This window comes from Myodes glareolus, chromosome 11 (genome assembly GCF_982192425.1).
Source record: "Myodes glareolus chromosome 11, mMyoGla1.1, whole genome shotgun sequence".
Lineage (NCBI taxonomy): Eukaryota > Metazoa > Chordata > Mammalia > Rodentia > Cricetidae > Myodes > Myodes glareolus.
The window spans coordinates 13,988,753-14,014,221 of NC_142036.1; the positions used below are offsets into that span (position 1 = coordinate 13,988,753).

General features: G+C 48.4%; 2 protein-coding genes across 6 annotated transcripts in view; both read right to left on the reverse strand.

Moving 5' to 3' along the window:
* Positions 1–1,212: 1,212 nt before the first annotated feature.
* Tex22 (testis expressed 22) lies at positions 1,213–17,036 on the reverse strand. Its single transcript, XM_048431457.3, has 2 exons — positions 16,100–17,036; positions 1,213–6,089 (listed from the first exon to the last, which is right to left on the reverse strand). The coding sequence occupies exons 1-2, from the start codon at positions 16,253–16,255 to the stop codon at positions 5,682–5,684; spliced, it is 564 nt and encodes a 187-aa protein (XP_048287414.2). The 5' UTR covers positions 16,256–17,036; the 3' UTR covers positions 1,213–5,681.
* Positions 17,037–17,110: 74 nt separating this feature from the next.
* Positions 17,111–25,469, reverse strand: part of Pacs2 (phosphofurin acidic cluster sorting protein 2) — a 62,636-nt gene continuing 54,277 nt past the window's right edge. For all 5 annotated transcript variants that reach the window (XM_085698028.2, XM_085698030.2, XM_085698027.2 and 2 more), the window contains 6 exons: positions 23,462–23,504; positions 22,491–22,533; positions 22,059–22,200; positions 21,135–21,361; positions 20,627–20,740; positions 17,111–19,871 (listed from right to left, as the gene is read on the reverse strand). In XM_085698028.2, the coding sequence (XP_085554154.1) occupies positions 19,753–19,871; positions 20,627–20,740; positions 21,135–21,361; positions 22,059–22,200; positions 22,491–22,533; positions 23,462–23,504 (688 nt within the window). In that variant the 3' untranslated portion in view covers positions 17,111–19,752. The remainder of the gene's footprint in view (positions 19,872–20,626; positions 20,741–21,134; positions 21,362–22,058; positions 22,201–22,490; positions 22,534–23,461; positions 23,505–25,469) is intronic.

The window sequence follows — 25,469 nt, forward strand, 5'->3', positions numbered from 1 at the left end:
GCTCTGTGAGTTCTGGGACAGCCAGTGCTGTGTACAGAGACAGAGACTCTGGCTCAAACCTCCCTTCTCCCTCCGTGGTGGCGTGGAAAACTGGCTTGAGCCTCCTGGACAAGCTGTGTTTGCTGGAGTCGGAGAACTGGAGAGGTGAGCTTCACAAGCTTTCTGGAACCCAGAGAATCCTGGGTGAGTTCCAGATGTCAGATTTGCACACTGTTTGATTTTGGTTTTGCTTTATTATGGTTATACTTATGCCCTGGTTCTTCATTACTGAAATAAGAAAGTATTTAACATAACAGGAGCCCACAATTAAGAAACTTTGGATTTTTAAAGAGAACTTTGGGGCTGGAGAGATGGCTCAGTGGTTAAGAGCATTGCCTGCTCTTTCAAAGGTCCTGAGTTCAATTCCCAGCAACTACATGGTGGCTCACAACCATCTCTAATGACGTCTGGTGCCCTCTTCTGGTAAATAAATAAATAAATATTTTAAAAAAAGAGAACTTTGATTTTAAAGTGTTGAATTTTTTAAAGATTGTGGGACTTTCAAAGTTATACGTATATTAATATGACCTTGAGGACAAACAAGAAAGATTTATGTTTTGTGTTGCATTTGTGTGTCAACTTGACAAGAGGTCAATTGTGGGATTTTTGGGTTTATTTTTTGGGTTTTTTTTTTTGGTTGTTTTTGTTGTTGTTGTTTTGTTTTGTTTTGTTTTCAACTTGACCCAAACAACTAGAGTCATCTGGAAGAACCTCCATTGAGGAATTGCTTCATCAGATCAGCCTGTGGACTTGTCATTAATGAGTGACCTGTGAGGGCCCAGTTTACTCTGGGTTGGGTCATCCCTGGTGGTGGTCCTGGCTTGTGTAAGAAAAAGAGCAAGCTAGTAAGCAGCATTCCACCATAGTCTCTGTTTCAGCTTGTGCCTTCAGGTTCCTGCTTTGAGTTTCTGCCCTGGCTTTCTTTGATGATGGACTGTAGGCTGAAGTAAACCCTTTCTTCCTTCCTCCTCCCCCACAAAAATAGAAAACTGACCTTTTTTTTTCTAGCAGCACTCAAAGCATAGAAAAATAGTTCTTAAGAAGAAAATATAACCCACAGTTTTTTACCCAGACAGATTTTCTTGCATATATAAAGCTCTCGAGAAAACATTTCCAGACATACAAGAACAGGAAAAAGTTCTTTAAAAACTCAAGTGGCCAAAAGTGGGCATAGGAAAGACCAGGGGAGTCTTGACCCTATACAAAAAACTGAAGGCAACTACGGAGTGCCGAGAGTAAGAGACATACCCTTCCCCAAGGAGGGGCACACCATTCGGTTATCTGATACCAAATAACCAGTCCTGAAAACACAGATACCAGTCACATTATACAGACTGAGTAGGTTATACTTAGAAATATATATGTGTGTGTATACATATATATGCATGTAAAACAATCAATGCAAAAAGAGGTCATGAATCAGAGAGAAAGTAAGGTGGGATATGGGAGGGTTTGGAGGGAGGAAAGGGGAAGAGGAAATGATGCAATTATAATATATATATATATAAAAAAACAACTGGACAGGCATGGTGATACACACTGTAATCCCAGCACTTGAGAGGTAGAAACAGGACACAACACCAACTACATGTTTAAGGCCAGCCTGGGTTATATGAGACCCTATCTAAAAGTAAGAACTTAGTGGGGCAATGGTCGTGCATGCCTTTGATCCGAGCACACAGGAGACAGAGGCAGATGGATCTCTGTGAGTTCAAGGCCAGCCTGGTCTACAGAGTGAGTTCCAGGACAACCAGGGCTACAAAGAGAAACCTTGCCTCAAAAAAACAAAAAATAAAATACAAATAAAAACTCAGGGACCTGGAGAGATGGCTCAACACTTGCTGCTGTTTCAGGAGACCATGGCTCAATTCCTAGCACCCATGTGGCTGTTACAGCTGTCTGCTCCGGGGATCTGGTGCTCCCTCTGGCCGCCTTGGCCACTTCAGTCCATGGTACACATATATGCAGGCACTGTACACATAGTATAAAAAAATAAAACTTAGAAGCTGACCTTAATTTCAGCTTATTAAAAATATACAAAGAATGCAGATGGCCCAAGTTCTGGAGTAAGCTGATTATAGGAGGGCAGAGCAAGGGCTGGGGAGTTGGAATGGGAGGTAAATATAATGGGGCTTGCTTGCGTGAATTGACTGAGGAAAAGTCAGGGCAGAGGAGAGAAAGACCATGTCACTCATTACCAAACCAAAAAATCAGTGTTGTCTACATTGAAAAACAAGTGGTACTCATCCCTTATTGTATGGTTTCTAAAATAATCTTACATTTTTTGGAGACAGGGTCTCACTGTGTAGCTCAGGCTAGCCTCAAATGTGCATCGGTCCTCCGACTGCCGCCTTGAGTGCTTGGGTTCCAAAGCATGCACCATCACACCATCTTTCCATTGGGCTTTTCCAGCTTAAGTAGTTTCACCTCTTTCTCTTTAGCACAGTGTTTTTCATGGGTGAGCAGAAGCTGCATGCTTCAGAACCCCATCATTTCACTCCCGCAGATGCCCCAGAAATAGCTGGGATGACCTGATGTGAACAGTCCTCACTTTAGCAATCAAACTGCTTTGTTTTAAAAGAAAACCTTGGTTAATTTTGAGCAAGTGTTTTTGTAAATCCAATGAAGTAATCTCTTAAGTAGTGGCATGCGTAGACGGCTGTGACCTACAGCTTCAAAGGGCCCCAGCAGCCCTGCACTGAAAAAGTCAGCTGCTGGAGGCCTCTTCCTGTTCCAGGTATCCAGACTGTGCTTCTTGGCTGTGTGTGTCAGTTTGACACAAGCTAGAGTCACCAGAGGGGCAGGAGCCTCGGATGAGGAAAGGCCTCCATGAGATCCAGCTGGAAGGCATTTTCTCATTCAGTGATCAATGCAGGAGGGCCCAGCCCATGGCCCTAGGTTCTATAGGAATAAGAAAGAAGGCTGAGCAAGCCATGAGGAGCGAAGCAGTAGGCAGCTCCCCTCCATGACCTCTGTCTCCAGGATGCTGCCCTGTGTAATTCCTGTCCTGACTTTCTTCAACGATGAATAGCAATGCTGAAGTGTAAGCCAAACAAACCTTTTCCTCCCCAGTTTGCCTTTCGGTCATGGTGTTTTGTCACAGCATTAGAAACCCTAAGACACGGAGTGTCCTCTGCAACCCACTCAGAGCCAGAGTATCAAGCTGAGACAGGTGCTGTCCAGTGAGATCCCGTGGCTGTGGCTAGCCCAAGAAAACTCGAGCCTGCTTTGTTGGGGGAGGATTCGCCCAACCTGACCTGCGTCCCCTTGACTAAAATGCTAGGGACCTTTCCCCACAAGATCTTTCTGCTTCTTCTAAGATTAGCCAACCTGTCTGTGCGAACCCCTAATCACCCCATCTTCTCAGAGCTCTCCACCGCCTATACCCTTCACTGGCGCAAGTTTTTCCCAGTAGAGCACCTGGACCCAGAACCCGGTAACGTGATTGTGGGGAGCTGTCCTATAAACCTTAGCAGCACCTAGCCCTCTACCCATAGGGGCCAACAGCATCGAGAGAAGATGCCATGCTCCCCTCCCAATAGGGGGATCCTTGTGCATATGCTGATGGAGCAAAGGAAATCAAGTTTACTAAGTCTGACCTTAAAACTGGAGGTTTTCCAGGTCCTCTGGGTGGGCCCAGAGTAGTCTTAAGGGTCCTTAACCATAGGAGCTGAAAGAGGAGGAGAGAGGGGTGAGCACAGAGCCAGTGTCGTGGCCTAACTTACTCTGGGCAGCTGGGAAAGGTGAGCTGCAGTTCCCTGGAGCCTCATGAGGAACACAAACGCCTACATCCTGATCCTCGTGTAGGGAGGCCCTCTGCCCACGACTACAGAACTTAATGGATCTGTTCTCTTAGAGCACTGAGTCTGTGACCAGCAGCTGTAGCAGCCTCTGGAAACTGTGCACTGCCTCAGTGTTTGGGCAACAGTGCTCTCACGGGCACTGCCAACAGTTACAGTACCAGGCTGCATTCCTTGCTGAATTCATTGGCCTTGCAGCTGCATTAACTGTCACAAGCGGCCAGTGGGTGGGGGCCAGCTCTGGGCCTCAGCCCTGGTGCTCTAAATGACGTGGCTTGTGTTGTTGTGGTGGGACAGATTCTAAGAGGAGTTGACCATCTCAGATTCCATCTGGCTGCAGACTCAGGAGGTGCCCAGGCAAGCTCACAAGACCCGGAGAAGCCCTGCCAACCCTCAGCATGAGCGGAAGTCAAGTAACATGGAGTCCTTTAAAGCGACTCAGAGCTGAATGCACATAGCGGCAGGCACTGATGTGGTGACCTTTGACTCTAGCTCACATTGACAGAACTCTATGTTTTCTTGCCCAGCACAGAACTTAGCCCACCACATGCCATGCTCCAAGTCAAGAGGGTGGGAGGGTTACAATGTGCCCAGGGCCCTGTCCAGACTCCTTAGCACTATCCCTGTCCTAGTTCTTGTGGCCCCATGTCCTGCCTTCCCTTTGCCCTTTGTACCCTGAAAATTGTAGAGGCCTCTTGGATGGACAAAAATCATACCAAGGGTCAACTGGGAAGGAAATCCCAGTAGGGTGATGAAGGCAGGCTTCCTGGAGGAGAAGGGATTTCACTGAGTCTTAGGAAGGGAGGGAAGCAAGGTCAGGGACTTCGAGTCAGCAGGTAGAGACCCAGTGTCGAGCCTGGGTAAGTCTGTGTTTCAGCAATGAACTTTGGCCAGGGCCAGCTGGTGCTGCACTAGAAAGCTGGCAGATTCCCTCAGTTAGGGCACAGTTCTGACTCATGCCCATACTTAAATCCAGGATCTATCACTTCCTCTTGACTCAAAATTCCTTGTGCCCAGCCTTACGCACACAGAAGTCCAGGCCACCGCTACCAGTCTCTGAGTCTGTGGTGCCCCCTATAAACACTCTGACAGACTGGGGTTACACACTTTTACTGCCTTTCCTCCAGCTTGATGTCCCCCAAATGTGTCTTGTGTTACCACCCCAGTCCCAAACCCTCTTCAGGGCCTCCAACCTCAAGACAAAGTGAGATACACAGCTCCTTATATTACCCCAAACCTACTGTATGGTGCACACTGCCTTCCTAGCCTGTCCAACTCCAAGTTCACTGTCTGGAATGATCAGTTACCTGGAAGTCTGCCTATGTCTAGAACCTCACTAGGATCCTCTCCTTGAGCTGTCCCCAAAAGTCTCATAGTATCTCCCAGGTCACACATCCCTTTTCATCTTGAGGCTAGATCCCAGAGTCCCAAATGGTTCATGACATGAAAACCCTACTGGTGGAACTGGACGTGGCAGGGGTCTCACCACCTCCTTGGGCAGCTGCTCAGTAATGAGGCTAGCAAAGCAGTCGGTGGTTTGTGTGGAAATCTAACCTCCTCAGAGGCCCACAAATGCTGGTCACCATTATGCCCCACCGAGCAGGGGCTCTTTCAGAAAGTTACTCTGTCCGACTCTCCCTTCCATGGTTCTTCTGTAGTTAGTTCCCAACCAGGTTCCCAGGAGGGGCAGCTCTCCTGAGTCCTGAGACCTTGGTCCTGACCTGTTTGTCCTTTGTGGGTGGGTCACGCCCAAAGAGGGCACAAGGGGTATGGTATGGAAGTCATGTTCCACCACAAAGAAAGGCACTGGACAACATACACTGGGCTAAGCAGGGATCCTTCTTAGGAGGGTGGTGACCTTGAGGTCTGGGCCTCGAAATTCTCGCTCTGCCAGAGGGGAGTGCCCCGGGCCAAGAAGTTCTGGAAGGTGTACCTGGTGGAATGTTGCGGATGAGGGAGGAGTACATCCCTGTCCACACCCTCAGACACCAGGTTGGCCACCATCTGCACAATATCCTGCGGGTGACCAACCATGGTTTCAGGGACCTGGTTGGGCGAGGTTGGGGCAGGCCCAGTCAATGGGAAGGGTGCAGTCGGCCGGACTGGAAGGTGCAGGCCCAGCGTGTCTCTAGCTGGGACCCTGGCCGTGTTTGTTCTCTCCTGCGCATGCAGCATGGCCAGATGTCTGCGCTCGTCGATGCTGACATTCCAGCGACTACCTGGGCACCTGCGCTCTGGAGGCTCACACACCTGTGGGTACAGAGCGCACGGTCACCTCCAAACTCAGTTTCTCACGTCTGTATGGCAAGCACTTTACCAACTGAGCTATGTCTCCAGCTCCTATTGTCTCAGTCTGGAACCCAGGTTGGCCTGACTCCCTCACTGTGCTTCAGGGAGAGCTGCTAGTGGGGAAGGCAGTACGCTCTTACATGGCTCTAGGCAGAACACACCCACACTGGCATACCTGAGCACTTCATGAACCCCATGAGGTATTCATGGGTACTGTTCCATCTGTCCCTGGACTATGCAGACATTACAGTGGTTCTGGCAAAGTACTCCAAAGTGGAGGGTGGGGTTGCGCCAGAGGCATTACAAAGCTAACCTGTTGGTGCCCCCCCCCAAAAAAATCAACTCTCAAAGATCAACCCTAGGCATCCTTCCTCCCTAAGAGCCCTATAAAGTGATCTTAAAGGCTGGGTTTGGTTACAAACTAACAAAAATAACAAAATGTCTATAAAGAGATTTAGGAGGAAAACTAACACTCTGATCACACATGAACAAAGTTTTAAAAACAGGTATGAGCTGAAGAGGGTCATCAGTCACACCACACAGAAGATTGGAAGTGGGTGACTTGCAAGAAAGCTGGCATAGGCTGTAGGTAAAGCCCACATATAACAGCCACAGGATGCCCCTGCCATGGTGGGTGGTCTGTGGAAGTCCCTCCAGACTGCCCACCTAGGGGGCACACCTAACTACCTTCTGGATGGAAAGGGAGCAGGATGAGATACCGAGTGAAGGACCTCCTTACTCAAGAAACCTTGAAAGAATTAATGCATGACAATCCAATGGTTCCTTTTCTGGGGACAGACCCAGAAGAATTTAAAGGCAGGACTTGAAAAGGTGTGTGAACACCCATGTCCACAGCAGCTTCATTCGCTCAGTCAAAACATGGACACAATTCAAGTGCCTGTGGAGGGTGGATCTACCCAGACAATGGAACATTACTAACTCAACAGGAAGGAAGGAAGGAAGGAAGGAAGGAGGAAGGGAGGGAGGAAGGGCGTTTGGGGCTAGATAGTTAAGCTCAGCAGTTAAGAGTGTGTTCTGCTCTTGCAGATGACCTGGGTTCCGTTCTAGCACTCACCTCAGGCAGCTCACAACTGCCTATAATGCCAATTCAAAGAGATCACACACCATTCGGCTTCAGTGGGCACCTGCATGCACATGGTGCACATAAATTCACACATATACACACACACTTTTTTTTTGGTTTATCAAGACAGGGTTTCTCTGTGAAACAGCCCTGGCTGTTCTGGAACTCACTCTATGGACCAGGCTGGCCTCAAACTCACAGAGATTTGCCTGCTTCTGCCTCCTGAGTGCTAGGATTAAAGGCGTGTGCCACCGCCTGGCATAAATTTTTAAAAATTAAAAAAATTAAAAATTTTTCAATTAAAAAAATTTGAAGGGGCTGGAGAGATGGCTCAGAGGTTAAGAGCATTGCCTGCTCTTCCAAAGGTCCTGAGTTCAATTCCCAGCAACTACATGGTGGCTCACAACCATCTGTAATGGGGTCTGGTGCCCTCTTCTGGCCTGCAGGCAGACACACAGACAGAATATTGTATACATAATAAATAAATAAATAAAAAATTTGACACATGCTGTTGTGTGGCTGCCCATGAACTCCTATGACCCTGCTGGTCTAGAAATAGTCAAACTCAAACTCACTGAGACAGAAAGTAGAGCAGAGCCTCTGGGGAGATACTTAATGGAGATGATGCAGATTTTGAAAGTGGAAGAGACCTGGAAATCTGTTTCACAACAAGGGTATATTCAGTAAGAGGCTGGATGGGCTCCATGACAGAACGCACTATTAGCATGTGCATGACCAAGGTCATGTTCATGTCTTTGAATCCATCTCTAGAATCCATACCAACACACACACACACACACACACACACACACACACACACACACACACACAGTGGCTTTGATGACAAAAATATGAGGGAAAAAAGTGAACATTTGACTCCAAAGGCATGTACTGGGAGAAGGTACAGAGAAACACAGGAAACGATGGTCTCTAAGCCAAGAAGGGTCCCCCTGAAGGTCCTCCTGCAACCCTCAGAAGCCAGGCTTCCAGATGTGTGTCCCACCAAATTCACAGGCCAAAGTCTCCCCTTCAAAGTGCGGGACAAGGAGGAAGGCCTCAGGGGAGGGGTTATGTGCTAGCGCATCAGAAAGAGATCCACAGAGCTCACTCACACCCATCAAATTCAAACACAGGGAAAGGCAACTTCTGTGAACCAAGGAGTGGGCCCTCTCCAGACCTGAATCTGTGAGAGGCTTGGACTTGGCCTGGACCTGCCAGCCTCTAGAATTGAGAAGCAGCACTCCACACTGCCTAAGCTACCGTGGTTTGTTATGGAGGCCGCAACTGACAGCAGTCCAAAAAGGATAACATCAACGTTTCTGATTCCTTCTCTTTAGAGACCTCTGATTCAGAAGTTAAGACAATACATTCCTGTTGTTTAAATCGGGGGAAAAAAAGGGGGTGGAAGTCCACAGGCCCTCACCCATCCTGCAGCCTAGTTTACTCTATTTTCGTTAGCCTACTGCATAGACGTTCCTTTCTGTTGAAAAGCAGGAGCCTGTAATCACTGGAAGCCAGATGCCTACCTGATCATGCCACAGTAAAGTCACCTGCTAACAAAGGCTATCTGAACACCTACACATGCAAAGTCGCCAGTATCACAAGCCCAAGGTGAAGAGCAGGACAGAGCTACTAGCTAGCTGAGAAACAAGAGAGATCTCAGGTCTCTACTGTCACTGTGGCCTCTGGATGTAGGGCACAGGCAATGAAAGAAACAAGAGCAGAAGCACGTGGAGAGGGGCCATCCAGAGGACAAGAATGACCCTGGGTATAGAAAGTATGACTTGGCGAGACGGATATTCAGTGGGAAGCTGGTCTACAGCTGTTCCTGTTCTTAAGCCCCTTTGTGGGGGCTGCACACCTCTGGTAGCACTATGCCACCATAGTACTTCTTGCTGGAGTAGCTCCTGAGGATGTATGTGCCCTACACGTGACACATAGACGTGAGGCCACATGCTAGGCTCAGGAAAGGCAGGAACAGAGGACCTTTGAGAGTGAGAGGCACACATAGGACAATCAACCCACTTCTGACCAAGAAATGAGAAAACGTGTGTTCAGGGTTCATTTGGAGAGACTCACTACACAGCATCGCTGCCACAGTACTAACTGATACAGGACTGAAAGCAAAGCCCAAACATGCACACGTTCTGTCCCCAGAGACAGAGGAAACAGCCTTAACAGAATAGATTATGCTCACATTTCAGAACACTGGCAAGAAGAAAAAGATCTTAAGTTTTTTGAAAATGAAGCTGGAGAGATGACTCAGTGGTTAAGAGCACTTAGGTTCAGTTCCCAGTACCCACACAGTGACTTACACCTGTCTGTTAATTTCAGTTCCCGGAGATCCAAAGCTTTCTTCTGGCTTCCACAGGCACCAGGCGTGCACACGGTGCACAGACATGTGTGCAGGTAAAACATTTATACATATAAAATACATAAATCTTAACAAAAAACTTTCAAAAACAAAAATGACACAGGGGTGTTGATAAATAGAGATGCCTAGCAACGCACAGGAAAACCAGAGCAAGTACAGAGAATCAGACATCTACATGATCTATGGTGTTACACAGTAGCACTGGAAGCTGACAAGGAGAGAACTTCAAACGCCTGGAAAAAAATTCTCTCCTAGAATTTTTACCTAACCAAAGTGCTATGCAAGTGTGCAAAGTCATTTCCATACCTTTGAGGTTTGGGTTGTTTTTTGATTGTTTTTCTGGGTTTTTTTGTTTGGTTGATTTTTGGTTTTTCAAGACAGGGTTTCTCTGTAGCTTTGGAGCCTGTACTGGAACTAACTCTTGTAGACCAGGCTGTCTTCAAACCACCTTGAATATGCTCAGAGTTCTTACCCATGTTCTCACCAAACAGGTGGACCATTCACACAAGTTGGACACGATCTAGGCCACAAACAAAATGGATCTGCACCAGGTCCCTGGAACTAATAACTATGAGGCCACAGAACAATACAATTGAAATTACCGACCAGAGACAACATACTCTTATCAAAATGGGCATTCCTTTCTAAGTCAACATGTGAGGACAAAGAAAGCTGAGACTGAAATATATATTAGATAGAACATGAGAGCAAGATCCACCAGAGTGCCAGAGTGTGGCCAGAACTGCCCTCTGAGGACAATGTGCAGCTTAAATCCACCATTGGAAGAAAGCTCCTTAATCCCAACACTGTGAGTTTCAGGCAACCCTACTCTGCACAGCAAATTTCAGGACAGCCAGGAAGCTAGGGCTACATAGTTTCTGTCTCAAAAGTCAAAGAAGAAAAAGAGGAGAAGAAGAGCATTCTAAATTCATATGCTCTGGCTATATACTTAAGAATTTAACCAGAGTCAGGCTTGATGGTGTATGCCTTTAATGCAGCACTCGGAGTTCCAGGACAGCGAGGACGACACAGAGAAACCCTGTTTCAGAAACTAAACAAAACAAAAACAAAAACAAAGCAACAAAACAAAATAACCCAAGAATTTAACCTGGGGCTGGAGAGATGGCTCAGCAATTAAGAACATTGCTGTTCTTGCAGAGAACATCAGGTTCCATCCCCAGCACCCTTACTTTGTCCCCACTGTCTGTCAATTCCAGGGGATCCATGCCCCCTCCTCTGATCTTGAGAGCACCAGACATACATGTGGTACACAGACATACATGCAGACAAAACATCCAAACTCATAAGATAAAAATAAAAAATGATTAAAAATGACATTAGGAAAGACAAGTAAATGAAGTTAAAAGAAGAAAATAGTGGACAATATTCACAAACAGGTTCTTGGAAAAGCCAACTGACAGAAACACTTTCCACATGTGTTCATTGGTTCCAGGCGCAGCCACTGACATCACTTCTACCAATGTCTTCATGCTCAGTGTTCATTCAGATGGTTTTGTTTGTTTGGGAACTGAGAGCCAGACTTCACTCACTTCTGTTTATCTCCATGTTTGATGTGTGGTGCTTGGGATCAAGCACAGGACCTTGTGTGTACAAGGCAAATGTTCTACCAGTGGCTACATCTTCAGCCCACTACTGGGGGGGGCTGGAGAGATTGCTCAGTGGTTAAGAGCACTGGCTGCTCTTCCAGAGGTCCTGAGTTCAACTCCCAGCAACCACATGGTGGCTCACAACCATCTGTAATGAGATCTGGTGCCCTCTTCTGGCATACGGGCATACATGGAGGCAGAATGTTGTATACATAATAAACAAATAAATCTAAAAAATAAAAAATAAAAAAGTGTCTGCTTGCCTGTATGTATGTGCACCACATGTATGTCTGTGCTGGTGGATGCCAGAGAGAATGTCAAAACCCTTGGAACTGGAGTTATAAAGGGTACATGTGGTTGCTGGGAACTAAACCCTGGTCCACTGCAACAGCAGCAAGTGCTCCTAACTGCCAAGCCATCTCTCCAGACCCGTACCATGCAACTTTTAAGATAGTTTTCTCGTTGCTGTTGTTTTGTGGATAGAATTTTTGGCACATAGCTCAGGCTGGTCCTGAACTCACAATCCTGCCTTAGCATCCATCCAAATGCTGGGATTACAGGTAGGGGCCGCTATATTGGCTCCTCAGTTTTAGCATCTATTCATAGATTCTAGCTAGTAAATAGTTCAGTGATGTAAATATTATAAACATTTCTTCCAGGCTGTCATTTAATAACATGTTCACCTCTGCTTACATGATACTTTCTAAATCTGTTGGGTTTTTCCTTCATGATGTTTGAATTGAGAAAAGCATTTCTCATTTGGGATTCTAAATACAGATTCTTCCAAAGCAGTTTCCAGTTTAAGTTCGGTGTGTTTGCACATGAGTGCTGAAAGGCAGGACTGTATTCTATTGCCCTGTAAAGTGCCAGCAAGCACTCCAATACCGCTTGTTGAAAAACTTACTTCTGCTTTGAAATTCCATGGTAAGCGGAAAGTAACCCCCTAGATTTACTCAGAGGTCAACTTCTCAGCATTGGTCCTAGGTGGCGGTGCATCTATCCAAATCCTGATTCCACATCACCTTTTTGTGTTCAGGTTTAGGGCCAATAAAGCCTTGTTCTTTTCTTTTTAAGTGCTGCACAGCTTCTTTTCAATGTAAAGCTTTGAAATACCTGTGCCTTTCAAACTTTATGTTAATGAAGCAACAGATTGCCTACCATTTGTTTTTTTTTTGTTTGTTTGTTTGTTTGTTTTGTTTTGTTTTTTTTCCAAGACAGGGGCCTGTCCTGGAACTAGCTCTTGTGGACCAGGCTGGCCTCCAACTCACAGAGATCCACCTGCCTCTGCCTCCCGAGTGCTGGGATTAAAGGCGTGCGCCACCACCTCCCAGCTTGTTTGTTCTTTGAGACAGGGTTTCTCAAAGTGTAAAATAGCTACCGCTGTCTTGCTCTATAGACCAGGCTGGCCTCAAACTCAGAGATCTGCCTGGCTCTACCTCCTGAGTGTTGGGATTAAAGGTGTGCTCCACCACTGCCTGGCCAAGGGCCCTACAGACATTTAAATTACTGCACATGACAGCCAGGGCCTCTAGAATGGTCATACCCAGTGACAACCAGCTCCTGGTGATCATAATACTCCTATTACCCACAACTCTCTCTCACACACAAAGTAGGAATGACTAATGTAGCCTTCTCCACAAAAACAAACAAACAAACAAAACCAGAGAAACTGGGACATGACTCTCAGGCTAGAATGTATACATCTTAGCAGCTTCTACCCTGTTCCCTTTCCACCCTTTCATTGGGGGAAACCAGTGCCTGGCTGCCTTCCCGAGGCTACTCAGCTACCCTGTAGAGATCTCTACCCAAGAATCATCCTGAGGTAAGGGTCTACAGGCTCCCAACAACCCCCTCTTTACTGTCTACCACTGACTTCTGTGGATGGGAGCCACTGTACAAATAGTTTCCATTCTGCTTTCAGAATAGAAACTGTGGTTGACTGAACCCTTGACCATACCTCCTGAGACCAAGTCAGAGTCATCTAAGTAAAGCACCTACCCTACAGGCATGGTGGTACACAGTTATAATTCCTGCACTCATGAGGTAGAGGCAGGAGGATCAGGAGTTCAAGGTTATCATCGGCTTAAATAGCAAGTTCAAAACCAGCCTGGGCTACATGAGACCTTGTTTCAAAAACCCCAAACCAATGACCTTCCCCATAGGAGTCCACTTAATTATTTTGGGGCAGATTGGCAGGTTTAAAACATTATATGTGAGTCAGCAGTGGTGACCCACACCTTTAATCCCTTTAATCACAGGCGGATCTCTGTGAGTTCGAGGCCAGTCTGGTCTACAGAGTGAGTTCCAGGACAGTTAGGGCTACACAACACAGTGAAACATTGTCTTGAAAAACCAAAACCAAACAAACAAACGAAAATCATCTATGTCCACACAGTAATAGGATCTGGTTCCACAGGAGATCTTGGTATTACCTGGCAAAACTTTTCAGTATTCCTTGAAATAGATAATCTGAAGGACCTTGTAATTTCTGTTGCTACAGTGAATTGGAACTTTTCATGATATTTCCTAGTTTAGTGTATTGAAACAAGGAAATTATAATAGTCATATAACCAACATTCACCTTTTATTTTTTTAATCTGGTGAATGTAGATTTTCCAGACAGACAATATATTGTTGCCAATAGTGATTGTTTTCTTCCTGCTTGGCTATTTAAGCTACCTTTTCCTCTTGACTATGGCAAAGCCTTATGAATCTCCTAGGTTGAAGCTAGCTCAGCTATTCTTAATTTTTTCATATGCACTTAGCTGCAAGACAAGAGAAATGTAGGAATTATTATTATTATTATTATTATTTTGCTTTGTTTTGACTGGCCTGGAAGTCTCCACGTAGAGCAGCCTAGCCTTGAACTCAAGAGATATCTGCCTGCCTCTGCTTCCCACATGCTGGGAAGTTGTGCACCACCATGCCTAGCGACATGTAGCATTCATTGTTAGTGACATGCTGAATGATGAAATGCCTCGGAGAGAACCCACCAAATCTGACACTGTTTTCCAGGAACACAGTCTTTGAAATCCTTTGGGGGAGGGGTGGGTAACATTCATAGCAAGCAGGTTTTACATATTTCCTGAGTTTACTGCTATCATAAAAAGTGAGGACTATCTTCCCTTGCTGATCCTGTCAGCTGTTGTGGCTACAGAGGCTACTGACTTCTGAACACCATGCTGTGTGAGATTCCAGAAGACTCTTTTTTACTAACTAGAACAATCACAGGGTCTCGGCATGAGGCTGACTTTGCATGTCTGGTGCTCCTTAGCTGGCCACTCACAGTTTCAGAGTGGGGCGGGGTAGGGAAGGTATCCTCCTGCCAGCTCCTCTCCAGTGTTCAGAGCACACTGGGCAGATCGTCAGAAAGTACTGTGCTGTGGCTGGATGCCTGAGGACCCCTCTGCCAGGAAGGCTTTCTCCAACCCTTGCCTCAGGCCAAAGGTCCCTGAGTTCTATGAGGTATCATGTGTAGCATTGTGGGCTGAAGACAACTTGCAGAGAAAATGAGTCGAAGGTCTGGAAGCGAGGAACAAAGGACTTTTGTTAGCCAGGTCAGAGCTCTGTGGGAGGTAACATGAGACACAGCCAGCCAGGGAAGAACCAGGGAAAGCATATTCTATACCAAGGGAGAGAGCTTGACACGGGACAGGGCTAGGGAAGGGAGCCTGGGCATCCTTCAAGGTCACTAGCAGGGCCTGAGAACTGTGGAAGGAAGAGGCAGAGGAACTTCAAATTAGAGCTGATCCCAAAAGGAGCCAAGGTGTAGCAGACATTGAAGTGACTCACTGTCCCCAACCTGGAGTCCCCTAAGCCACAGGATTCTGTTGTTCCCCATTACCTCACCTTATAGAATCCATGCAGCTGGCCCTCTCCCTGAGCAAACCTCACCCAACAGATACTTCAGTGGCTTTACAATCTAGCATGCCCTATGGAGACGCTGGCCTCACGAAAGCTGAGGGGTCTATTGGTTAGCACTGTAAAGGTCAGATCTTAGCACCTGTCACCTTTGTAGGTGGGTGACAAAGCACTGGGTCCTGGAGGACATGCTGAGGAAGTCAAACGGTAGTCATGCTGGTGGCTTTGGGACCCTTCTTTTTCATTGTTGCTAGTTTTCTGAAAGTGTTTTTGCTATGTAGCTCAACCAGGCCTTCAACTTGTGATCCTCCTCAGTGTGTGAACCGTGACACCAAGTTTGGGAGTCGGCTTTCCTTATCTGACTGACCTTTTATCTCAGCACGGGCACAAGTGGACAGACACTTCAGTGCCTGGCTCAGTGGCTGGCTATCCGACCCACGCACAGCTAGCTTGAGCTTGGCCACAGTCTTGCCTGATGTGGTCTGGCTTTGAATTCTCTCAGTAAAAACTATACTCACAGATAGTATGATATCCTCTGCTCAGGGAGTGTCCTAAGGGTCTGCACACAGTTGGTCCTATTTCTCCTACCCACAATTCAGTGCTTGCTATCTGGTGACGGCTGACCAGGGTTTGCATACTGTTTGAGGCTGTCACAAATACAGCTGCCACGTACATTTCAGTGATGACCAATGTTTATCCAGAGAGGACACTTCCTTGCTGTGGGGACCTCATTCTCCCTCCCACTTAGTGATACTCCCTTGTCCAGGGTTGAGGGACACCGGGGAGGGTTAGATAGGTATGTGTGGCACCCTCTTCCTGACCTCAGGCAATCCCTTGTTGGTGTTCACCAGAGGAAGCTAAAGGGTTTCAAGTCTACCCCCAAGCCTAGCCAGAGTGGTTGGAGAAAGAGAGCCCTGGAAATTGAAATTGCATGTTTCTGTCAGTCCCATTCAGTCCTCTCCTATTGTCCCAGAGGTCACCATGGCCCTTCCCAATCACTTCGTCTAAAAGCCTGGGTTTTTTGGAAAAGCCTCCTACTGCTTACCCAGTCTTGGGTCTGCAGGTCCTCCTGAAGATTGTTCTTGGTGTCTGGCTGGCTGGAAGTGGCTGAAGGCCGGTGTGGAGGGGACTCAAGCCCTTCCTCTTGAGCGAGCTGCCACTGTAGCGTCTTCCTCTGGGGGCGCTGCTGCCTACTGTCCATCTCTCCCTGCTCTACGCTGCTGGCTGCAGCGTGCACTTCTAGGGTTCTGGCAGCCACAACAGACCTGAAGCAGATGGCAAACTCTACAAGGGCCACCTTGTAGCCAGTGACTAGTCTTGCCAAATAGTGGGGTCCCTTAAGTGAGCTTCTCAGCTCCTGCGGCTACTGCCTTCCACACCAGCAGTCCCCCCAGGGACATCAGTAGCTCAGTAGAAGTACATGCTTTTCTTTTCTGCTCTCACTGGACCGTCTGGTAGGAAGTGATTGTCTGCTGTCCAGACAAGCTCTCAATCCTGCCCTCAGCCAGCATCCCTTCTGTCACTTTGACGACCCGACCACACAGGGCCCAGCCTAAAACTCGGTTTCTTTCCCTCTCCGCGGGCCTGAACCGTGAAATTCAGTTGAGGGACAGGGGTAAGATGTGGATAATTGAATCACCCGCTCCCACGCTGGAGCAGAACTCGTCCGGGGGAGAGGGGGTTCCTGAGCGGGCTCAGTGGTCCAGAGGATCCCGGACAAATGACGCAGGCTTAATGGGATCCAGTTGACAACGGATCAGTCAGTGGGGTCGGGCTCAGAGGATCTGCATCGGGAGTGGAGGGTCGCGGGCTGCGAGGTCTCAATTGGGTCCAGATAGATGGGGCAGCCAAGTAGTAGAGTGGCGGTGACCTCGGACTAATGAGAAGCCGACTCTGGAACCTACTTGACTACAAAAAACTAAGGAAGAGGAGCAGAAAGGACCTGGAGCTTCCGTTCTACAGACCCCGCCCTCTGCTGCCGTTTCCGCCCCTCGTCGCTTGCGCCCCAGCGCTCCAGTCGCGTGGCCCCAATATATTGAAAGAAATCACACCAGTGGGCGGCCTGAGCGCCGTCAGTTTATTAGTGTCGCTTCAGCACCTTGAAATCGTCCACATGGTCGCATGGGACAGATCAGCATCTGCTCCCAAAAAGCTATTTACATGAATCCTTTCCATTAAAAACAACAAACAAACTAGCAACACATACACACACCCTAGAAATCAGTCACAACGCGCTGGACCGTCTTCAAAAGTGGACGGAGTCATCCTCACGCAAGGCCTTCAGCCTCTGCTGGCCCCTCTCTAGGACACAGCAGTCTCCGGAGGCGTGGGGGTTTGGAGAGCAAGTGAGGGTCCAGTACCCTGGCTCAGGGAAGAAGTGCTGGGACATTTTTTATAAGGAATTCATTTGAGATGGAGGCTAGAGGCAGAAGTGAGGCCTTCAGGGTAAGGTTAGGACAAGCCATTGCACAGGAACCAAGGGCCGGCCTCTCCTTTCCCAGCTCTGGTACCATACAGTGATACCCAGCTGCATACTCAGAGGGCAGGGACTAACGTGAAGGCAGCGTCCCCAACTGACAGGAATGAGATCTTCCATCCACACAGGCTGTGTGGCCCAGCCTAAGAGGAACCAGTGCTGACAGACAGTGACCTAAGACTGGGAGGCTCTAAGGGCCTCAGGGCTAAGGCCTGTGGGACATATACACACACTGTTGTCCTCACCTGACACCTGTCAGGGGGCTTTGGTGTCTAGTCATCCTTCAAAGGGACAAAAGTACTTCTCTAGGAATCCTCATTACAGCTCCACGAGGTAGGCAAGGAAAATGGACATGTCTCTTTAACCAAAGGGGAAACTGAGGCTCAGGGGATCACGGCTATAGTGGTGGGTGCATGGTACTCAGGCTTTGCTGACTTTGCCTTGGGCCAGCTGCTGGACAGAGGCTCTGCCCAGGCCCTGAACTTGTATAAAGTCAGACCTCTGGAACCAATCAAGAATGCTATAAAGAGGAAGAGTTATCCAGGAAAGGGGCTGCCCTCAGGCATGAGCTTGAATCCCTGGCCCCAAGGCCTCTAGGCCAAATCTTTTCTACCAAGGTTGACCTTTGGGAAGAAACTCAAGGGGTCGGTAAGCCAGGCTCTGCTCTTAAGCTCTAAGGATCACAGTGGCCTGACTCTGTAACAGCATCTTTCCAGAGTACTCTTCACCAGGGGTTCCACTGTCACTGAGCCCTGAACCCAGGGATCTAGGGCCCAACCCAGATCCCAGCAGCAGTACAGAGCCTCACCCTGGACAAATGGACTCTTTTCAGCAAGGTGAGGCGGGGAAGTAAGTAAATAGAAAATGGGCCATTTTTTCATCCCAGGAAAGGTGAGGAGTTCTCAAACTCAGTATGCCCTACTCTTAGTAATTTTCTGAGCTCCTAAATGGACCACCAGGGTGCCTGGGAGTGCCAGTTTCCAAGGGGGCAGGCACTTTTCCATCTGACACTTCAGGTAGAAAGGATTCTTGAGAAAATTAGGACTGAGGCTGTGAACCCCTTCATAAATCTGGTGGGGCATGTACAGTCAGGATGATCCTTGCTGCAGGCCAGCACATCCCTCTCCTGCTGAGCAGGAAAGTGGTGAAGAATAGAGCTGCCACCAAGAATGGATCCATGTGGCTTTGAGGAGCATGGTTTGGATAGATCCTTGGATAGCCTTTGTAGTTAGACCAGCCTGCTGGAGCCTTCACTGGCTACACTGCGCGCATGCACATGTGTACTACACACGTACACACACACACGTACACACACACACACACACACACACACACACACACACACACACACACACCTCCAGTTGCCTGTTTCCAGTTCACAACCTTGCTTTTCAACTCAGACCCCACATAACCAGTCCTAGATGTTCCTGTCCAGCAGGCAGAATAGAGGTGTAAGGGCATGGTAGCCAGGTCTCAGACCCTAGCAGTGTCTCTCATTCCAGGATAGACACTGGGAAATTTGCAAGGACCACCGATCTGAGCAGCAGAATCTGCAGAAGCCTAGCAGTGCCTCTGGAACTGCAGCCAGAGGGGCAGGGGTAGGTATGTAGCTCCTGCTGGCTCTCCATCCAAGGGGACTTCACAAGAAAACATCTGCTTGGCAGCTACATCGTCAAATGTATAAGAGCATCAGAAAGATCTGCTACTATAAAACCTCCGCCATAAGGCTGGAGTTTATTGGGAACCACGCATGGGGTGCCAGGGGCCACCATCCCATGCTAGGAGACCAAATATGCTCTTTACCCTCAACTTTTGGCCACTAAACTCCAAAGACTGTACCCTGCTCCCTGCTCCTCAGGAAAGCAGAATCCTGACTTCAGGAACGGACAGGACACAAAGGCAAGAACACTTCTAGCGTATAGTTCTGGGGTTTCATAAGACCAGAGCTCACGTCTCTTCTTACCAGCCTTTCCACTGCCCACATATTCTGGTTAATAAGCAGAGCAAAGTTACTCGGTGGCCCACAGGGAGCTAGCTAGCTTCCCCTTAGTTTCTGGGCTATGAGCACATTCATACTTAAGACTGTTTCTTTGTGTTTTTAAGAGTCTGTCTTTGTAGTAACCACATGTTAACAGAAACACAGCTGTCCCTCCATCAATGGCTGACACAGAGCAGGACATGGGCCCCTCCATCATCCTGTGCCAGCTCTTCCATGGGTGGGGCTAGAAGGTGGCCTTGGAGTGTCCAAAGATGCAGATGGGGAAGTGCTTCACGTGGGAAGACCACTGGGCAGCCAGCTGGAAGAACTTGACATCGCTGCATTCCACGCCATCGATGAGGACTGTGGGAGAGGACAACCTCACCATCTGCCTGCCTGGTGAGCAACTACCTGGGATGGTGGGCTGCTACCAGGGGTAGGGTAATCCTGAAGCTGGAGGAAGCCATGCTTACCAGGCCCTCTCTACCACCTGCCCTCCCAAGACTCATTGCCATAGTGGGTCCACTTCCCAAGGGACTAGTGGCAAAGACAGTCTAAGCCATATTTCAGCAAGGCATGACTCACTTATGCCACCTCTACCTCACAGGGTCTTACTTAAAATAGCTGCATTTCCAGAGAGCCCAAGGAAGACTCAAAGACTCAAAACTCACTGAGGCTCAAGAGTCCTACACTCTGAGTGCACTGCTTACAGAATAGCCTCTGTAAGACACTGATATACAAACTAATCTTTAAAATGAAGTAAGGAAGGGGCCGGGAATATAGCTCAATGGTAGAACATTTGCCTAGTACGCATGAAACCCTAGGTTCACTCTCTAACAATCCTCTACCATATCTTCATCAATAAAAACACAGAAAAGGTTGAAAAATTATTTGAACTTGAAAGGCTGTAAGATGTATGCAAGTCCCTTATCAAAATGTGTTCCAAGTGTGAATCTGTAAGCATGCCTTTCATAGGAAAACAACTGGTTCCTGTGCTGGCTTTGAAAAGCCACCCATCTGTTTAGCTCTGCATTCACATTTTACAGGAAGAACCTAAAAGGATCTGGGTCATGGACTGATTCCCCAGCACCCTGTGGAGTCCCCTGGCCCATGCTCACCCCGAAGCATGTTCTGTTGGTGCTTCGCTGTGCAGATCAGCCGACTGATGCCTTCGATGCACTGGCTTTTAGATTCCACATCTTTGTCCTTAGTTTTCTTGGGCAAAAACATCACTGGGAAGAAAAGAGCCCTGCTGTTGATTCACTGCTCCTTCAGGGCCAAGCTGGACAGAGCCCCAGCAGCAGGCAGGATGGGAGAACAGTAGCGATGGAGACTTGGCTGGCCCCTGTTCACCTGGGATTCAGCTTCTTGCCGTGACCACATACAGCACCCTAATGCCTGATATTCCACCTGAGGCCAGAAGCTACCCAGAACCTCAGTATCCTCACAGCTCAGGGGCCACAGCTGTCAAAGCAGGTCTGACTGCCGACCCCTTCTGCGGTGAGGTGTGTGCTCATGACAATGACTTTACTGGGAACTTGCTAAGGGGTGGGAATATCCCCATCACCAATAATTACCACAGAGACCCCTCTCCCATTGTCCCTGCTCAGTACATTCCCACCTCACCCTTCTTGTTCTTCTCCTTGGTGACCACGGTCATGGACATGGTGGGTGTGGCTGCAGCCTCGCCACTGCTGGGCAACCTGCTGACCTGGAGGGACCGGAAAGTGCACTTGAGCGTGTTTTTGGTGGTGGGCAGGTCCTTCTTCTCGGCATCTCTCTTCCTGTCCGCAGGCTGTGCTGCTGTCCAGTAGTCCACCTGCAGCCCCATGAGCTCAGCGCCGATGCCCTGGCTGTGAAAGGCAGAGGGAAGTGCTCACACTCATGATGTCACTGTGCCACTGTAGGCAGGGAGGTGTGGCTAGCATCTTACCTACTAACTTGCTGGCCAGTGCCTGGGAACTATGAGAAGTTCTGCAGAGCTGACCGCCAACTTGTCTTCCGGGATAATACTGTTAGTGCCTGTGGCCCTAGCAAAATTGCTATGCAACCTGTACACCTACTCTCCTAGGGCCTAGATAAATAGCTTCATCAAGGGTGGAGTGGCTGGTGATATCAGGTGGCTAGGCGAGTCTGACAAAGAGCCAGCAACCTGAGTTAACCTTAAGGCCATGCTCACCATGGACCCAAAACTCCCCAGTTTCAAATTGGTTGTCTGAGTTCTGCTCAAGACTCAGATGGCTTGGTAGGACTCAGTTCACTTGTGTGGGGCCTAAGGAGCTGTCACCTGCATTTCCTCCCTCAGTTCCTCTTTTAATGGCCCACCCTGTGCGAAGGTACTTTCAGGCTCAGTGACTCCCGTCCTTAGAGTACTCACTGAAAACATCAATTACCTCCTACACTGCTCCTACAGTTGCTCTACAGCAAACTGGACCCAGCCCAAAGGATCCCTCACAGGATCTCTGCCACTCCTTCACCAAGTCTGCCCACACTGCTGACAAGACAGTAACACAAAGGGTGGATGTCATGATAGAGAGCCATGTTATTTACCTTGGGGAGGACAGGCCTCCGCTTACTGAAGGGGAGGAGGGTGGAGTAGGTGAGGCCTCCTTGGCTGCAGGAGACGTAGACACAGACGGTGGGGTAGAAGAGAGCACACTGGAGCCTGAGGGGGCTGCGTCATCCGAGTCTCCTTTAGGGAGGAGTCACAGGTCAGTGGTCAGACCGTCTTCTGGTCTGGCCCCACAGCTAGCTGGAGCCTGGACTAGGGCTAGAGAGGCAGCTCTCAGGGCAAGTACAGTAGGCAGAGTAGCTTACGTGGAGGGCAGAATATTATCTCTATTGGCTGGGAGAACTGCCTAGTTTGCCTTGTTCTGAGGCTTGGTTATAGGAAAATCAGTAGAAATGTGCTAGTCCTTAAGACCAGAGGGACCACCAATTCAGAGGGCTATCTGAACAGTTCTCAGAGAGGGATGAAATTACCTGATGTGGCTGAAGATGGTTCCACAATTCCAACCTTCACAACCTGGGAAGTAATAGATGCTGGCTAGAGGCAGGTGGGGAGGTCGAGCAGTCCTACAGCTCTGCTTAGGCACCACCTTGGAGTTCATCTAAGAGGTTTCTATGTCCCTGCTGCTGCCCAGAACAGGAAACGGGTCCCAGCATCCTCCCATCTATGGAGCATGGCCCAGCTCTGGGCAGTGGCAAATCCCATGTGCATGTGACTGACCAGTCCAGACATCTATCAGAGTCAGGTGCTGGCAGGAGAAATACAGATGCAGAAGCAGGAGCTGTTTCACAGTACTACATGGGGCAAGGGGAGAGTGCTTCAGGCTTGAACTATCCAGCACAGTAGCCATTAGCCATATGATGCTGTGTCAATTCAGAGTGAATTACAGTATCAAATTCAGTCTCGGCCATGTCAGGTACCCATAGGCACTTCTGTCACTACAGAAAGCTACGGGGATAGCTGTGGCGACTTGGAAGCAAGTTTCATGTCGCTCTAGAGGTCTCACAGCAGGACAACCTCTGCTAGAGATGAAAAAAGGCTATGAAAACAGAACTGGGGGTGAGTCTGAAACTCCACATTCGGTTATGTCTAGCCTATGTCAGGAGGTATAGCCCTAACTGAGCAAAGTTGCCAGGAGGCTCATCCTTATCTTGTAGACAGGGCTGAGCCTCCTCGTCTGTGTCAACATTGAGTTGACAGCCTGACACATCTCTCCCAGAAAAGGGACTTATACTCCCATGTATTCACTATGGGAACCAAAAGCTCCCAGACCAAAAAATGCAGGAAGGAAGCAAGGGGGTTATATGGCAAGGAATTAAGCAGCCCTCGTCAGCTCACACGGGGAGGAAGGTTCTTGTGTGTGTAAGCTAATATAAAAGCACTCTATTTTGACAGGAGCCTTGGCAGGCTCAGGTTTCCAGTGAATGAAGCTGGTGATACTCACCCCAACAAAGGGAATGAACCTCTGAGAGGATTCTTCATCAGGGCTGGGAGCAAAAACAGACTGTTAGACTCCCTGCTGGAATACCCCAACTCAGCTGTCCTTTGGCCCAGGGACCCAGCCGACTCATCCCTAACCCCTACCCACCATGGCTCCCGGTCATATCGTCTGCCCACAGGTACTCTTTGTCACTACAGAAAGGCCCCTGGATGACTTGGCTAATACTTGGATTTTTTTTCCATGTGTCAATATAATAAGCAGAGGATTCCTGCATCACTGCAAGGAAATTGGTGTGTAGTCCTGCAACTGGGGAGAGAACACTAGAGCTTGTAACTCTTGAGAGAAGTTTTTATCACAGGTGCCTGCTAAGTCCTGTCCATCTGCCTGTCTCCAGGCCTACCAAGCCAATTCCCTGCTCCATGTGCATGCCCCATGGAATCCAGAACTGGGCCTTCTCCAGTGACTGGGTTGCCCTTCCCAAAACCAGTACATGAAGGTTTCCTCCTGAGTCTAGGTGAAGTCACTGCCATCTCTAGAGGCTACAGCTTTGTCTAAGGTGCTGAAGTAGAGATACTAGGTTCTAATAGTAACATCTAAGTGTAGCCTGAGGCTTGAGCAGGGTTCTTGGGACAAGTCTGAGTAGTTGACTGGATAAGATATTGTCTGGACTTAACTCTGTATAACATGTTGCAAAAACAGTAGCTTGTCCTGGAAGTCATGGCCCATGCGTCATTAAGATACCAAGGGTCTGAGGTCAGGAGCTGAGATGAAGAATGCTGTTCTTCCATGCATTGCCCACTAGGGCTAGGCATTGGGTGCTTCTCTGAGGAGGCTCAGCTTGGAGCACATGGTTCCACTAGCAGTCAGAGTGTGTCTTGCATTTTTGGAAGGCCTGATGGCAGGGCTAGTCCATGCCCTTCCTGCCTGCCTTCCCACAGTGATTCCCTGATCTGAAGAGCATTTTAGCAACTGAAGTTACTTCTGCATGGTTCTCTCAATTCTACCTTGATTCCTCACACTGGTACTGGATGTCAGTGCATCTATTTCAGAGATGTCCATGTCATCAGGCCAGTGTGGAGCAGCCTAAGATGGATGGGCTTCTCCCTGTGTCTAGGCTTCAGGGTATCCCTCAGGTGTTGCACTGCAGCAGGTACTGTCTAACACAGTTTTCAATGACATATCTTTGTGGGAAACAGAACTTGGGTGGTATCTAGGACAGTGATCTGTAAGTTTTCCCCTTAAATAAATAACCCTTTTATTATTCATAATTCTGAACTGGTGTGGGATTGTTTTGTGACTTACATCATCAAAGGAGGGCAGTTTTGACAAGAGAAACCTCTTCACCCTTGTTTATTCCAGATGACTTGACTCCTAACCCCAATCTGTCATACTCTTTTCTGTCCACTTCATATAATACTTCAGGCCCCCAAAGCTCTAAAACGCAGACAAGCATAACGGTTCCCAGTGTGGAGGGCTGAAACCCACTGGGCTACCCATACTCTGTGGGCCCTCTAGGACCATGGCAGAGCAGCCTCCTATCTGTGGTCTACTCTAAGATATTTGGGAACAGAGCAGGGCTGACAGGGCTGACAAGGCCATGTGTGACAAGACACAAGAGACACTGCAACATGGAGAAGCTACCAGGACTCAAAGCCAAGCTGTATCTGGGACCATGCAGAACCAGCATAGGTACAGCAATTATGACACCAGCGCCATATTGCATCCTGGGCCATGCAGACAGCACCAGCATGGGTGCAACAGCAGTGACACTAGCTTGCTAATCAAGAGCCTGGATGCAGAGGCAGCCAGGGCTTGCAGCACAGGTACACAAGGAAGTCAAGTGGTTGGCAGTCTAAGAACCATGCCCTTGATCTGTTCCCAAGACTGCCATGATGCCAAAGACAGAGTGTAGGCCCAAGGACCATTCCATTCATGTACACCAGAACAGGGGTCTGGAGCATGTGTCGTCCCAGTATGACCTGAGGACTCAGCTGCCATCAAAGGACAGGCT